At 34.7% G+C, this 15,184-nt stretch overlaps 2 protein-coding genes across 2 annotated transcripts; both read left to right on the top strand.

The window, feature by feature from the left end:
- Positions 1-2,252: 2,252 nt before the first annotated feature.
- Positions 2,253-3,668, top strand: BRETT_003458 (uncharacterized protein; the record flags this gene model as incomplete). The annotated part of the gene is made up of 2 exons (XM_041281967.1): positions 2,253-2,799; positions 2,830-3,668. 2 exons carry the CDS (start codon positions 2,253-2,255, stop codon positions 3,666-3,668), a joined length of 1,386 nt encoding a protein of 461 aa, XP_041139758.1.
- A 9,701-nt stretch (positions 3,669-13,369) lies between these two features.
- BRETT_003457 (uncharacterized protein) lies at positions 13,370-14,869 on the top strand (the record flags this gene model as incomplete). Its single annotated transcript, XM_041281966.1, has 1 exon — positions 13,370-14,869. The coding sequence occupies one exon, from the start codon at positions 13,370-13,372 to the stop codon at positions 14,867-14,869; it is 1,500 nt and encodes a 499-aa protein (XP_041139757.1).
- Between the last annotated feature and the right edge of the window lie 315 nt (positions 14,870-15,184).

Raw genomic sequence — 15,184 nt, 5'->3', positions numbered from 1 at the left:
TTTTTACCCTAGGTAGCCTATTGTCTTGGTTACGCGTTCCATGCAAGGCATTGATGATTTACGTTCCTGACGAGCAAACATTCTAGTTCTTGACCATCATCACATTGTTCATTCGTAAAGACAAGCCTTCATTGTACTCACCAAAGTTTCAAATACGATACTGCTGACTTCGCTCGGTTTACCCGAGAACAACTGCAACAAAACCTAAGATGTTGCATTTCTTGAAATTTGTCTCAGACCTCTGGTGTTCTTAGTAAAGAGGGTCAAATTTAATTTTATCGGATGACAGCCAAGAGTTGCAGTTTGTATGGCTACCAATTTAAACAGTTGAATTCATTTTCGTTCATACGTAGTTTACGTCACTCTTGTCTCAAGATTAGTCACATTAATAAAGTGAGAGCATGATAAATATTATAAGCATTTACAAAGATCAGACAACTTTATTTAAGTGGTTGATGTCCTCACCCTGGTGCTGAAGCATAGATGATACATCTGAATATCCCATCTCTTTACTTCAAGTCAAGTAAATGAGCCTTCTTTCAATTATTTGATGCTAAGGCTCATTCAATTGCCCTGTTAAGTGAATAAATCAAAGTGGAGCCCATACTCAATAGCGTTCCCCCTTTTCAGGAAAGATAATGTTCAACAAGGATACCATATTACCAGTAATTAAATGACATCAGACTGTAGTATAATAATTGTGAAATGATCATTAGCATCAATCATCCTACAAGAATAAGTTGCCCATTCCTTTTACCATAATTCACGACTTCATGGAATATAATAAGCCATTTGATAACGTTTCAATTGGGTATTAATCATTCAAGTCATTAATACGCATCCAGTCTTGGTCGGTAAAATAGTGCATTACCATCATAAATACATGTTATTTCGATCACCAACCGATTATCTCCAGCACTGTTCGATTACCCGTTGATCCTATGTAGGAATACTGACATGTATCGAAATAAATGATTTCTGCAACCAACGCTTTTCAAACATCCAATTAACAAGCATACGCGTGGGTATAAAATAGCGGTCCAATGAAATAATTAAATTCTAGTGGTTGGTGGAAGTTTTTATGAAACAGCTTTCTTATCCTCATTACAACAAGCATCTCCTAGAAAATGAAAGCCACTATTTTATGTTTTCCATATTCCATCTGACCAACTATAAAAGAATTCCTTTGAAGTGCGGTTGTACCTTCAGTTGTTCCCCACAGTATAACATATTCCCACTCTTTGCAAGGAATTCGTCAGAAAAACATCTTTAGCTGACGGATTATTAAATTTTGTTTTCCAGGCTAGACATGTTTGCGAAAAATAAGCTCTTTCCCAAGTATTACCTCTCTTATCTCAAATCGGGCGGACTTACAGCTTCTTGGTCAATCACAAAATGAAAACTGAGTTCACAAGTATTAATGTCTTCAATGTACGATCATGCCGTTAACAAGTGTGTACATGGAACATGAAACATGAAAAAGAGGCAACGTAAGTGACAATATGATCATATTTATGCCCTTTAAATGACAAAGATGTGATAGGTTCCTGTACATTCAAGTGGTGTATCCTAGCTCAAACGCTTTAACCTTCCGATGATTCTAAAGATTCCGTTATCACATTCTTCCCATATATTTAAAACACGAAAAGAAAAAAAGAAACGCGTCCTCAAAGTCATATGTTTAGTTTTGCCGGAAGATAAGGCATTTCCCTGTACCAAAAGACAAAGATGTTTCACACTTTCTTAGTATGGCTCTGGCGAATTGACATCAAGCAATGCATTTTAGATTTAAAAGCACGACACGTTACAACCTATGCTATTCATTGTTTATGTCATCGAGCACAATTATCTTATATCATATGAATCCACACTTCTGCATCCCGTTAGATAAGCTTCAGTAATTCATGTAATTCGGACGATTGTTGTTAGTCTGAACATATGAAAAGGAAATTTCTAAAGTCTTGAGATTGTAATGTGTTGCGAACTTACCGATAATTGACACTTGTATTTTTGGAGTGCTGTCTGCAGTCGCGGAAACTCTCGACGTTTTTTTTCCTCCTTCGGAAAACTCAAAACTCTATGGTATGATTATTGAACATTGATTTTGGTTCTGTTTTTATGACAAAGACCTGTTAAATTGGTATAAAAAGCAGTGCTACTATCTGACGAATGAATTTCTGAATTTCAAGTGGGGCAAGCTGGAGTACGCCGCGATTGATATAAGTCTTTTCCTTCATTAACCAGATATCATCATGATCAAAAAGGAAGATAAGATTATTGTTGTTGGTGCCGGAATATCTGGGCTTTCCACTGTTATTGCCTTGGTCAAGAAAGGATATAAGGATATACATCTCTTTGATAAGCGGAACTATATCAAGCAAAAGTATAGTTATTTTGATGAATGTGACAGTCCATCTTCCGATCTTAACAAATTCTTCAGAACAGCTTATGGAAGTGAGGTTTACTATCAGGATATGGCTATTCGAAGTCAGACTATTGTGAGGCAATGGAACAAACAAATTAAGGAAGAGAACTGGGAGGGGGGAGATCCTATCTTGATTGAAAAAGGTAACCTTTTTTTGACGGATAATAAGGAGCTTGATGAATTTGGAAAAGCAACGTTGAAGACCCGAGGAGACGGCAAGATTATTGTATTAAATGATCCTCATGCTCGCGAAAAGGCAATGGCTCATGGATTGGATCCTTGTGTTGCCGATCCATTTGGTTTAAAAAAGCAAGGGAAGACTTTTCAAGGAATTATCGACGTTGAGGCTGGAAATATCCTTGCTGACAAAGCATGTCGATGGATGCTTTACCTTGCCAAATGAGATGGTGGGTCACGATTAACTCTACATTTAGGTAAAAGTATTGGTGAGGTGGATCATTTATTAGAAAAATGCACGTCTACTGGGAAGAAGAACGTTGGAATCTGTACAAAGGATGGACGTTCGCACTATGCTCCTCTCACCATTGTCTGTGCTGGTCCTTGGCTTACAGAGTTGGTTCCAGAATCGCAAGAGAAGGTCGAAGCTACAGCTGGTTCTGTTGCATTGGTTAAAATCACGGATCCAAAACTTTTGGCCAAGTATGATGAGAATAAGTTTCCGATTTGGTCTTGGAAAACAAAAGATACCGGTATCGCTGCTGTTTTCGGTTTTCCAGTCAGTCAAGGTTGGATGAAGATTGGTTTCCGTGGCCTCAAATGGACAAACCCACAACCAGGATTGAATTCAAAGATAATTACGAAGTGGAGTTCACCTGAAACGGAAACGAATATTCCGTTATTCGCTTTGAACTCGATGAAGTTAGTCATCAAAAAGTTTCTGCCGGAAATCAAGAAGATCGATTTAACAAGAATGTGTTGGTATGGAGACACAGAGGATAATAACTGGTTGATTGACTACTCCCCATATCATGAAGATAATTCTTTGTTTGTTGTTGGTGGAGACTCAGGCCACCTATTTAAGATGCTTGCCGTTATAGGTGATATAATCGTTGATCTCTTGAACAATAAAGGTGACACATTTTTGGCAGACTTATTCTCTTGGAGTAGGAAGAGAGAAAAGAAAAATATTATTAATAAAGGTTTGGATGATCCAAGAGCACTTCAAAATGTGAAAATGGCATCCCCTAAGGATTGGTACATATTTGGTGATTCCAAGTTATGATATGATTGGTTCCCTGATTTTTCTACATCCGATAAAAGCAGCTGTTGTTGTCGAATATTATTTATTGATTTATACTCTTCGTATGGCCTACTTCACCATGTTTTTAAAGTGCTTTTGGATTAGCCTTCTGTTTTAACATCACACGATCACTCTATTTTCTGCACCAGGTTTACATTTGTTTGTGTTTCGTCGTAGACTGTTCTTTATTTTACGCTATCATCCAATTAATACCTGTATATTTTGTTTTAAGTGTGACACCGATTACTTTATGAAGTTTCTCGTTATAATTAGTATATTAAGTGTTTCAAAGCTCAAGAAAGGAAAAGTATAAAAGTAAAAGAACTGAGAAAAAAGGCAAAATGAACTTAATAAAGGGGGAAAATGCACGTACTTAAATATGAGCGAGGTTTGTAATTCACCGGGAAAAGTTTCTGAGTGATTCAAAAAGGGCCAATAAACTTTGTGCAGAGTAAAGCAGGTTGTTCCTTTTCGGACGTCACCTATAACACGAATAGCAGTTCAATCGATATAAGCAGTATCGCCAAGTTCAAATTCCACGTCTTCGCAACAGAAATTGTAGTATTATTTGTTTCGTTAATGAGCTGCTTTAGCGGTGGAGTCGTATCTATCAAGAAATTCCGTGATGACATCTGCTTCCCGTCCCCCTAACTCAGGGAATAAGTGATTGGTGGTGATAAGGGAGTAAAACCTAAATCGATCTGGAACGATGTGTTTCCAGCAAGTAAGAGCACAGGAGTAGAGTTGATGGTGAGGTTGGAGAAAGTAAGAACCTCATACCAAGAGGTATTCGATCCCACGTAGAAACGGTAGTCTTGAAGGGTTCTGCCAAAGCGTTCAGCCTTGCCGTTACTCTGATGGCGTCCAGTAACACTGAAGGAAATTGAAGAATGAAGTTGGATCAAGTCATTTCCAAATCCACCAACCACGATCTGTAGGAATCGAAAAAAAAGAGTGCATGAGATGAAAATAAGTTCATAATGACTAGTACTGACTCAACCGTTTGTTCTTGATATAGAACCTTGGTAAAACCCAAAATTATATACATAGAATCTCTTTTCAAAGGCCAAGTGACTCGGCGGTGGATAGGAGAAATCACACATGGAGGTTAGGAATGTTGACGTGTTGACAAATAGTGCAGCTAGCCATTTAGTGAGCAATATGCTTGTACGTGTAGAGGAAGTACAAGTAAGACTTCAAATAGGATGACGAATGGGCAATGAGCGTGATTTCCAAAGTATGAAGAATGATATGTATCCAATCATGGCTGTAGCTGAGTAACAGAAATGCATAAGCGGCACTGTTTCTTATTCAAAATTTTGGTTTGCTGATCCACGAAAAAGTCCTTGTGTTGAAAAGTATTGGTAAGGACGGAAGAAAATGGATGAGTTTTTGTAGTCTGACACAGATTCATTAACTGTGCTGGATGAAAGAAACTGAGATATTCATGGACGATTGAGCCATAAATGTCAAGGTTTGTGGACGCAAAAGATGATCAGCGAATGTATTTGTAGAACCGGAAATGTAAAGTATCTCAGGATGATATGGGATAATCTCCCCCAATCCAGCGCAAATGCCTAGGATTGGGGTCGTCAGAAACAAAAAATGTCCATGATGGTTTTGTAACCATTTCAATAACGACGGTTAGACCATTGGCAATATAATAGTGAAAATGGCGAATGGCTTAACAATTAGTATAGAGTTCCTTGTCTGTATTGGGCCAGTTTAGCTGAAACTTGCTCAACTTAGAAAAACGGTAGGCAACAGGGTACCAGATAGAATTTCCGAGTTACCAAAGTGGAGCACCAATAGCAGTCATACTAGCATCTGTAGTGATTTTGGTAGAAAGGCCGTTTTGAAATGGATGAAGGGTTATAAATTTTATTATAAATTCCAATTCAATGTATTGGAATCCTTCAAAAGCATGCTGAAGTTCAGGGGCCAACTGAAATGTGCCTCCTTCTGTGAGAAGCTGTGTTATCTGAGCGGATATCAAGCAGAAGTTGAGTATATATGCCGAAATGTAAACTAAATGACCTAAGAAACTTTGGGTATCGTTCTTCGATTGGGTTCTACGGATAGAGTCTGATGCATGATTTCGATACCGTGGTCAGTTTCGAGGGACTGATGGCCTACCCAAGTGACAAACGTCTGGAAGAAATGACACTTATGATGTTGAGATCAAGAAAAATTTGAGAGAGAAAGGATAAAACTTGTGAGAGTTCTTTCCTGTGTTGCTCTATAATCGAACTAAAAACGGGTATATCCTCAAGATAGCTGCGAGTAAAAGATGAATAGGGCACCAAGGGAAATATAAGAAATTGACCATTACTTAGACCAAAAGGGAGAACTTTTCAAAAGTAATATACATGTGGGGTCTTGAAGGTAGTAAGCAACCGATTCAATGATCCAAACAAGCATGATAATAAGTTTGGTGTAGATCAAGCGTCAAGAAAACATAACTTAGGAGTTAAGGTCACAATACCGTTAATTGAGGCAGGTAGAGAAGTGGTAATCAAATTAAGTAGACGATAATCAAGAGCCACGCGGTTTTACACCATACGGAGTGATGCAGGGAACAGAATATAGTGAGATGGAAGAAAACGGAAACTATGAATTCAACAGTAAGTAAATTACAACCCTTATTAAGCATGGAGTCCATCTGAAATGAAGAACCAACACAATCTTAATTTTTCTTTGATCCGGCTGTAAACCATTATTCTGTATTTGAACCATTCGATCCCCACCGTCTCCTTCATGTCTTCCTCTCTTTAAAGTTGTGTTTAGTCACAAATTCATGATGCAAGCTTTCAGAACTTGCTTTGAAATTATAAACGATTCGCACATAGCAGTACTTTAGCACCTTTCGAGAGGTAATATCCTCTAATTAAACTTTTGACAGTCTGTGTAAGTTTAGTCCAATCACATTTTCTGGTACCAATTTTCACAAAAGAGGACGTCCCAATAGTTGAAAAAAGCAAATTTGCTATCATTCACAGACATTCATCTTACATCTTTGCCGAGTACTATTTTACATTTGAAACTAAGCCATATTGTTGTCTTCTGTTTTGGTATCTGGTTCTCACGTCTGACTTCCAATAGCTTGAATTTTGAATCAGAATATGTAAAAGCAATTTTGTAATTTTCACTGAATAACTTCCAGTATGTGGGAAGAATGTAAAATTCAAATAAATAACGTACAATTCAGTTGTTGGGTTTCCCCGTTTAAACGTATCATAAATTTTGAATCACTATGCAATCATTCGTATTGACATAGCTAAAATCAAACGATGCCTTTGTTGGATTTAAAGCTTGCAGTGAAAATGAAAGTCAGCAGCATGTACTGTATTATCAAATATTCTCCTCTGACCAGCATTAAACCCCACAATTCTTAAATGGTATGTAATATTTGACTTTCCTTTAGTAAAATATTATCAACCAATTTCATTATCTGTGTCCATAGCTTTATGTATATTGAAAAGATGACACCATCTGCAATTGTATGCTCTAGTTCTATAGAAATTTAACTTTTTGATAAGATTCAACATGCCACAGAATATTCGATTTACCATTGATGGCTATGATCCTTCTGTAAGTTCCTCGATATCCCGTAAAGCAAGTATTCAATACTATTTCGTACTGTTTTCGCGTTTTCTAATGATGTATCAAATATTCTCATAAAGAAGATTTGCAATGGCCTATCCCTGTAACATTATCCTTCCTTCCATAAGAATATAATAATCATTATATCAAAAATTCACATCCAATTTCAGAAGCCAATGTGAGAGTGACCCTTCTTATGAAGCAATAGTAAACAAGAAAGAAAACAACTTATCCTTTTATGCCGACATTTCATCTACTTCTCTTTCCTAAGTTTTGTGTTAATGGATTTCTAATTCATTCTATATAGTCCTTCAGCATTGGTTTCCTTTTCAAGAGTAATGTCTAGCGACCTTGAATGGTACACCTACCACGAACTGTTTATCAATGTTGCCTGAATGCATATATTATTGAATATGAGATCACGCACTGGTTTGAGCATTACTCTTTGCACTTGAAAAAGTTTAAAGCCATTCTAAAGTCAATGACTGTAATAGACATTTTCTGTCAATGAATTCAAGATCTAGTAGTTGGTACGTGTGCATCGCAAAACTAATGTAATCGTTGGAGAAAACGCGTTCAGAATCTTATTTTTCCGTAAAAATGATCCCTATATTGGATTCGTCGACGGTCGCGTTTAGAAAATACACAGCCTTGTTTTGAAATCCAAAAGCTTCAGTTAGCAGGACTTGGATATTTAACTAATTACATGTCTTTCTCTAACATCCTTTTTCTATTTTTACTCTCAGACATTACTGGTCCCTTTGTCTCCTTTTTGTCTATTAACTGTTAAGCGGCCGAATAGCTAGTCGAAATCATTGATCGTAAAGTATCGAGCATTACGCCTGATCAATAAACAATATAATACGCATCTATACAAATTTTGATAAGTATAGTTACTTCGTTTTGTTTGTTTATGCTTTAATATCGTATTTGTAAATTAATTGAGTGTGCAAAAGTACATAGGTATTGAAAGTCAAGATAAAATAATTTGCTCTTTGACAACGTACGTACTATTTATCCTCACTTAAATTTGATTTTTCCCGAAGCATATTACTTAAAGATCATAAGAGATAAAACAATGTATTAATAAAAGGAAATTATACTAAATATACAGTTYAAAAGTTTCKAATAYATYAACAGTTAACGGAAAGCACRCATAAATCCGAGCAAGCTCTTGAATTTTGCCAAATTAGCATTACTTGCTTCACTGTCATAATATGTCAAAGAAACAATCACGTGACCTTTTAGGGAAAAWTTTCTTAACAGGTCCAAATTTCCTTTSRGTTAAGCAWTTAGRAAGTTCATATAMAAATAATTAATTATATACAAGAACAAGCAATTTGAGATAATTAATGATATTTAATACTGATCAAATAGAAAGCTATTACACTTGCATATTGAAAGCATTGGGAACAATGTACATAGGAAATTCTTCAAGAGAATTTGAAAGGGTGAAATTTGAAGGGTGAACACACATTTCCACAAATAAGGGAAAGTGAACAGAGCTACATATGTTCATTATACGAGACAGAAAGACCTTATGTTCTCTGATTTGTAATTTTTCATATCTGTCTTACTCTTTCCCAAGTTATGAACAACAATCATTTACAGTGTATCAAAATGGTAAACCAATTAAAGTGGTTCTGAGTCTGACCAAAGTAAGGTATACGATATAGGTAAGTTTTAATGTACTTTCAAGAGAACTAACACTTGATTAAGAATCTAATTCATGTGATTGGCATTTTGACATCGATAGACACAAAGAATGATTTTGAATCATTCAATTACACAACTTTGCTTAAGCCCTTCTACAACCTATCCAAGGAGGCCATTCTTACATCAGCAAATATTTACAAACTCCTTCGTCTTGACCTTTTCAAAAAATTAAATTTTTTAATTGTCAAAATCTATAGCATAAAAAAGAGTAAAACATAAAAGATAAGGGAAAGTCAATAAAGGGAATGACTAAAGTGGTGGAACTATTTTACTTTACATGACAGGGATTGCAGTGTAAAAAGTATTTATTGCAATTTAGAGTGTAGTATGCAGTTTCAATGAGGTCAACAATAATTATTCTTATAAGTGGGAAGGACTTTCAATTGATTAAAAAACTAAACGGATTTAGATATCCCTAAATGCTTAATATCACGCTTCGGATATAATACTTCTTCCCACATATTTTCAGCTTCGGAAAGGGCTGCAAGCCTTGTACTGAATAAAAATTTGGGGTCAACAGAAGATTTTCTATGCTGCTTAAAACATAAAATTCAATTCTTCTAAAGTCCTACCCTTTGTTTCAACATAGAAGAAATAGACAACGATGAATTTGAACGCCTCAAAAAAAATTCATGGAAGACCCAAAACCAACATTTCATGTTCGCTATTATTTTTTGGGAAGCAAATTGATTAACAAACTGCGATATTCCGGCAGTGATATTAAAAACAAAATGAGCCTTAGATCCAATTTAGTTAGAAGCAACTTCACGGGGATAAATTATTTGAATTGGTGTGAAAGTAAAGAAGGATTTCACGCCAAAAAATAAATGAAAATCATAGCACCTCTTGATGCATCAGTACTCCCAGTAGCATGAAAACAGACGGCACAGATTGCAAGACATGTTAAGGCAAGGGCACAGCCAACGATGGATACCATAAACATCTTTCTTCTTCCAATCTTATCACAAGCAAAGACAACTATAGTAGATGCAATGTGGCAAATAATGGAGTGAATGCCATTCATGAGGACATCATTCAGTGTTTGTTTATTAATTAATTCTTTATCTTTATATCTGGACCGAACCTCACTAGTCCTCCATTGCCACTAGTAGTTAACGTAATCAATAACTCATCTTGGGTTCAATGCACTCGTTCAAAGTTGTTTCGTTACAGGCGTTCTACTTCAAACACTTTTACCAATATCGAAAAAAAAAGGTGGTATCCATTTAATCGATAATGTGCTGAAATTAATACTTCTGGATCTAACATCATACTCAATATTTAGTGTTGTTATCAAACTGTTTATAAATTATCGTCTATAATGCATAATAAATGACTCTATACAATATTGGTTTTTGACGGTTATTGTAATAGATGCGTCGAGAGTCGCGTCTACATAAAGCTGCCCTGCCTTGTTTATGCCCAAGAAAACCTCGCTCATAAGGATCAAAGGTATTTAAACATGTGCATTTCCCATTTTTTATCCAGTTCTTTTTACCTTCTTACTTAGTTCTTTTTACGTTTGTACTTTTCCTTTCCTTAGCCTTAAAAACACTCAATACTAGTTATAACAAAAACTTCATAAAGTAATCGGCGTCACACTTAAACCAATTAAACAAAACTATTACAGTTATAATTTTCTTGTGAAGTAAACCTTCATTGCTCCTTTAAGTAAATCGAAATGAATCCTTCCTTAGTCGCATCCAAAAAGCTACACCACATCGCCTTGCTTTGCATTTTTAAAAACTTTGATAGGATTGAAAGTATGTAAGCTTCTGCATTTTCACCTTTGTCAACAATCTTTTTTAGACATTCTTAATTACTTATTTTCCCCTGCTTTTTATTAGATATTTTTTAAAACATAAAATTAACTGCTAAACAAAATTTATAAAGCAATCAGTATCACACTTAAATCAACAATAATAGAGGTATTGCTCTGATACAATATTGGTAGACTATGAAGACTAAAATGTATTTTCATTTTTACAGGCACAATGTTCTATTATTTATCACAATGTCTAATTTGCATTGGTCCAAGTGAATAGTAAAACAAATGCCAAGAAATATTACTTTCAATTAGACTGATTTTGACTTGAGGGTTAGTACTTTCTTGGAAGATTCACTTTTTAATTTGTGGTATATTTATGTAATACCACAAATACGGAAAATCATGTTAGTATGATAATGATACTTTTTCTTCTTCAGTTTAAGACGACCAACCAGAGTAAAGCTAAGTCAATATCCTTTATAATACAATTTGATGTTCCCTTCCACTGAACTACTTGAGAATAAAAATTCACAAAAAAGAGGAATAAAAACCTCCATCATAATAATTTGCCGTTTATTTTGATTACAAGATTACTTCAACATACAAGAATATCCAAATACTTCGGGAAAAAACTTTTTTATATATGCTTGTATAGAAAACTGTACTTCAAAAGGATATGTTACGTAAAAAAACAATATATACAGCACAGTTCAACAATTAACACCAAAATTATTGCATTTTGAAAATAAATTAAATTATACTGACTAATATTTGTGAAAGTTCGGGTAATCCTTTTTTATGATTTAACAATATTTGCTTGCCTGTCAATAAAGGTCCAAACCACAATACTTTTTTTTTTTTTTTGGGGGGGGGGGCTCCTTTTTGGCAGTATATAGCAGCAACTAGTTGAATAATTTTAGGGCCAGAATATAAATAACAGATAAAAAAATAACGAAGTATGAAATGGAGAGAACGTATGTATGATAATAATGGGTAAAATTAGGTATAAGAGAAGGTGTTAAATTTTCAAGCGACTGTGAAGAAATAATTTACTAACCTATTAAAAAAGGATCAAATGCACTCCGTAGACAAAAATAGGTACAAAAAATTTTGCTTCGTTACTTCATTTCATAGAAGAAAAATCCTTTCTAGGCTTTTCAAGAAGAAAGGCATTTTTTTAAAAGGGTACCCAATTTTCCTTTAGAACATATGAATTAACGCAATGTGATCATGGAAACAGGAAAATTGTATCTTTTTCCGTAAAAAAGGATAGATTTCAGATTAATTATCATGCAAGCAAAAGAAGAGATCGTTTTGAAGAAATGATCAGTAAAATTGGTATATACATCAACTTAAACAAGTACTCGGGCTTATACTTTTATCACTAGATTTATCATTTGAGTGGATACGTAGATTTTACGTTGATCGAAAGATTTTTATTCGAAAGGATTGAAATGAACGTAAAAACGCGGAAGCATACATACATCACATAGGCTGTGAAAAAATTTTTTAAAAAAGGAATAATTCCTTTCGGTCAGATCATATTTTATCTTTTTAATTTGGGCAACAATTTAGTTATAATGAAATTAAATCCTTTTAACTAACAAAGTTCTTTATAACATACAAATTAAACTTTTAAAATGCGATTGAATGGGAAAAACAACCTAACCTCATATCACGAGTATATTTATTTTGAATCACCTTTAGTGATAACAAATTATAAGATACCTAACAATACCTCATTCAAATATTTATTGCAACAAAAAGAACTCGAAGAATTCAATGCATTGTGCTCAAAGTAAACAATTCGTGACACATATGTACAACCTAAATGTGGCGTGAAAAAAAAAGTTAGCATAACAAGCACAGAAAAGGATTACTGTTATTTTTATTTTCTCTTTTTCGGGGAGATGTCTTTACAGTCATTTTCTGGCGTCCTTTTATTAAAGTAAAATAAGGACTGAGCATAAGTATGAAACGAGCTGACATTGGCTTATTTGAATACACTTAGTTGAATTAAATTACAATTCTCACAAACATATTCAGGAAAACAACAGATAATCCGTTAGAATATTTAACTTAGAGTGGGATATTTCAGTGAGCTTTAATCCGAACAATAATAAATTTAACCACAATTTGTGTATTTCATCCCGGTAGATCTAAGCTCAACGTAAAGAGTAAAAGAATGTATATTTATTGAATGCTTTGAGAACCAATCAATGAAAATCTCCTGAAAATGGCCAGATCCAGGCACTTTTTCAACAAAATATGGTGGAAATGCGAAACACAATTTTTTCGGGTGGGATTATTTCAATCCCCAAAAGTACGTTGAATCCCATAGCGGCTGCGGGCTCGTTTAGCAGAGCTCCAATCAATAATAATAAAAAAAGGAAATAATCATTCTGAATCTTGAAAAATCAAACAAAAAAAACTTGGACTCACGAATCCCATAAATCCTTTTGGGATATAAATACATGCCATTAACCACTTATCTTACTTGTAATATATTCAGAATATTACCGAAATAAAATTATATAGTCCTTTTTCTTAGATTATATCAATTAGGAGATACTATATAAAAATAATCTAGAAGAAAATGCGTGGCTTAGTAAACAAACGTTATCCAACATTTGCACCGAAAAATAGACAGTTGCTATTTACTATGCTGGTTGTAACTGCCGTGGTGAATTCTGCTACAAAAGGATATGATACCATGATGATGTCAGGATTAATTGCAATAGATCCTTTTATCAACTATTTTAATTTAAATCCGATTACAACAGGGTTATTGAACGCAGCTATGTGGATTGGTTGTATTATATCACCATTGGCTATTACTCCATGCTGCGATTTGCTTGGAAGGAAGCTCACAATATTTGTTTGTGCTTGGATCTGCTTAATTGGAATAGTTATTCAAAGTGCTTCTCAAAATATTGCAATGTTTATTGTGGCTCGAATCATAGTTGGATTTGGCTGTCAGGTTACAGGAAGTGCAGCACCACTTTTAATTGCGGAGATAGTACCGGCAAACTTTCGTGGTAGTTTGGTAGGAATATACTTTACCATGTTTAATTTGGGGGCCATTATTGCATCTATTGTTACTTATGGTACAGGTATGTTAGATTCAAATTGGTCATGGAGACTTCCGGCTCTTTTACAATGCATTCCATCTATAATTTCGATTTGCCTACTTTATTTTATTCCCGAATCACCTCGATGGCTACTTGGAAAAGGAAATTATAAATATGCAGTTGAAGTAATTCAAGTTTCACATGTTGTTTCAAAGGAAGATGCAAGGGAAAAGGCCAACAAGATTATGTCTGGTATCGATACAGATTCACCTTTTAAGGGACAATTTAGAAAGTTATTCTGCTGGAAAAAACCTATGATGAGGCGACTGGCAATAATAGTTTCTTTTGCATTTCTTGTGGAAATGGGTGGCTCTTCAGTTGGAACATACTATCTTACAGTGGTATTAAATCAGACAGGAATTCACAGTAATCAGAAAGTTCTTGAAATAAATATGATTAGCTCGTGCTGGAATTTTGCGATATCTGTTGTGGGAACATTTTTATTCGATTGTATTGGCAGGAAAAAGCAAGCTTTCATAAGCTTGAGTTGCATGATTGTCTGCTTTTTTGTTCTTGGTGCATTTGTAGCCAAATGGGGTGGCAGTACAACGAATCGTTCCGCCCAATATGCCACTTTATTCTGGATGTTTCTATTCAATGGCTTCTACAATTTTTGTTTCACACCCCTCAATGTTTTGTACCCATCAGAGATTTTTCCAACCAGTGTCAGAGCCGCAGGCATGGCGTTCTATCAATTTTGGAACTCCGGATTTGGATTAATTGCTGCATTCGTTCTTCCAATATCTATGACATCCGTTGGATGGAAATTTTACATGATTAACGCAGGATATGATATTATATTTTTACCCATCATTTATTTTCTCTGGGTGGAGACAAAGGGCCTTACCCTTGAACAAGTTGCATCACTATTCGGTGATGAGGAACCATGCACTTTAAAGCTGAAAGTAACTGATGCCGATGACACAAGTGACTCTGTCAAAACAGAACTTCGCAGTAGGTCTTAGCTTTGTCCCGTTTACCATCCTTATCCTTTCATATTTACATAATAAAAAACAATTTAGGCTACATAAGGACAGAATACAAATAAAAAACTACATTACAATATCTAACGTCAAGAGGTCTATTTTATAGCAAAACCATTATTAAAGTATATTTAAATATCCCGTATCAGTGTAGATGCACAAAATATTTTGATTGTATAGTTATGTTTAGGATTATTTCTCTCAAAATCTACCTTTTGAAAGAGTAAATTCATGTGGATAAACAATCAAACATCATAAAAGATACCATACATCTAATTTAGTAAATAAATATATAAT

This window comes from Brettanomyces bruxellensis, chromosome 9, assembly GCF_011074885.1.
Source record: "Brettanomyces bruxellensis chromosome 9, complete sequence".
NCBI classification, from domain to species: Eukaryota; Fungi; Ascomycota; class Pichiomycetes; order Pichiales; family Pichiaceae; genus Brettanomyces; species Brettanomyces bruxellensis.
The sequence above is the reverse complement of the archived record's forward strand: the minus strand, read 5'-3'. Positions and strand labels throughout refer to the sequence as shown.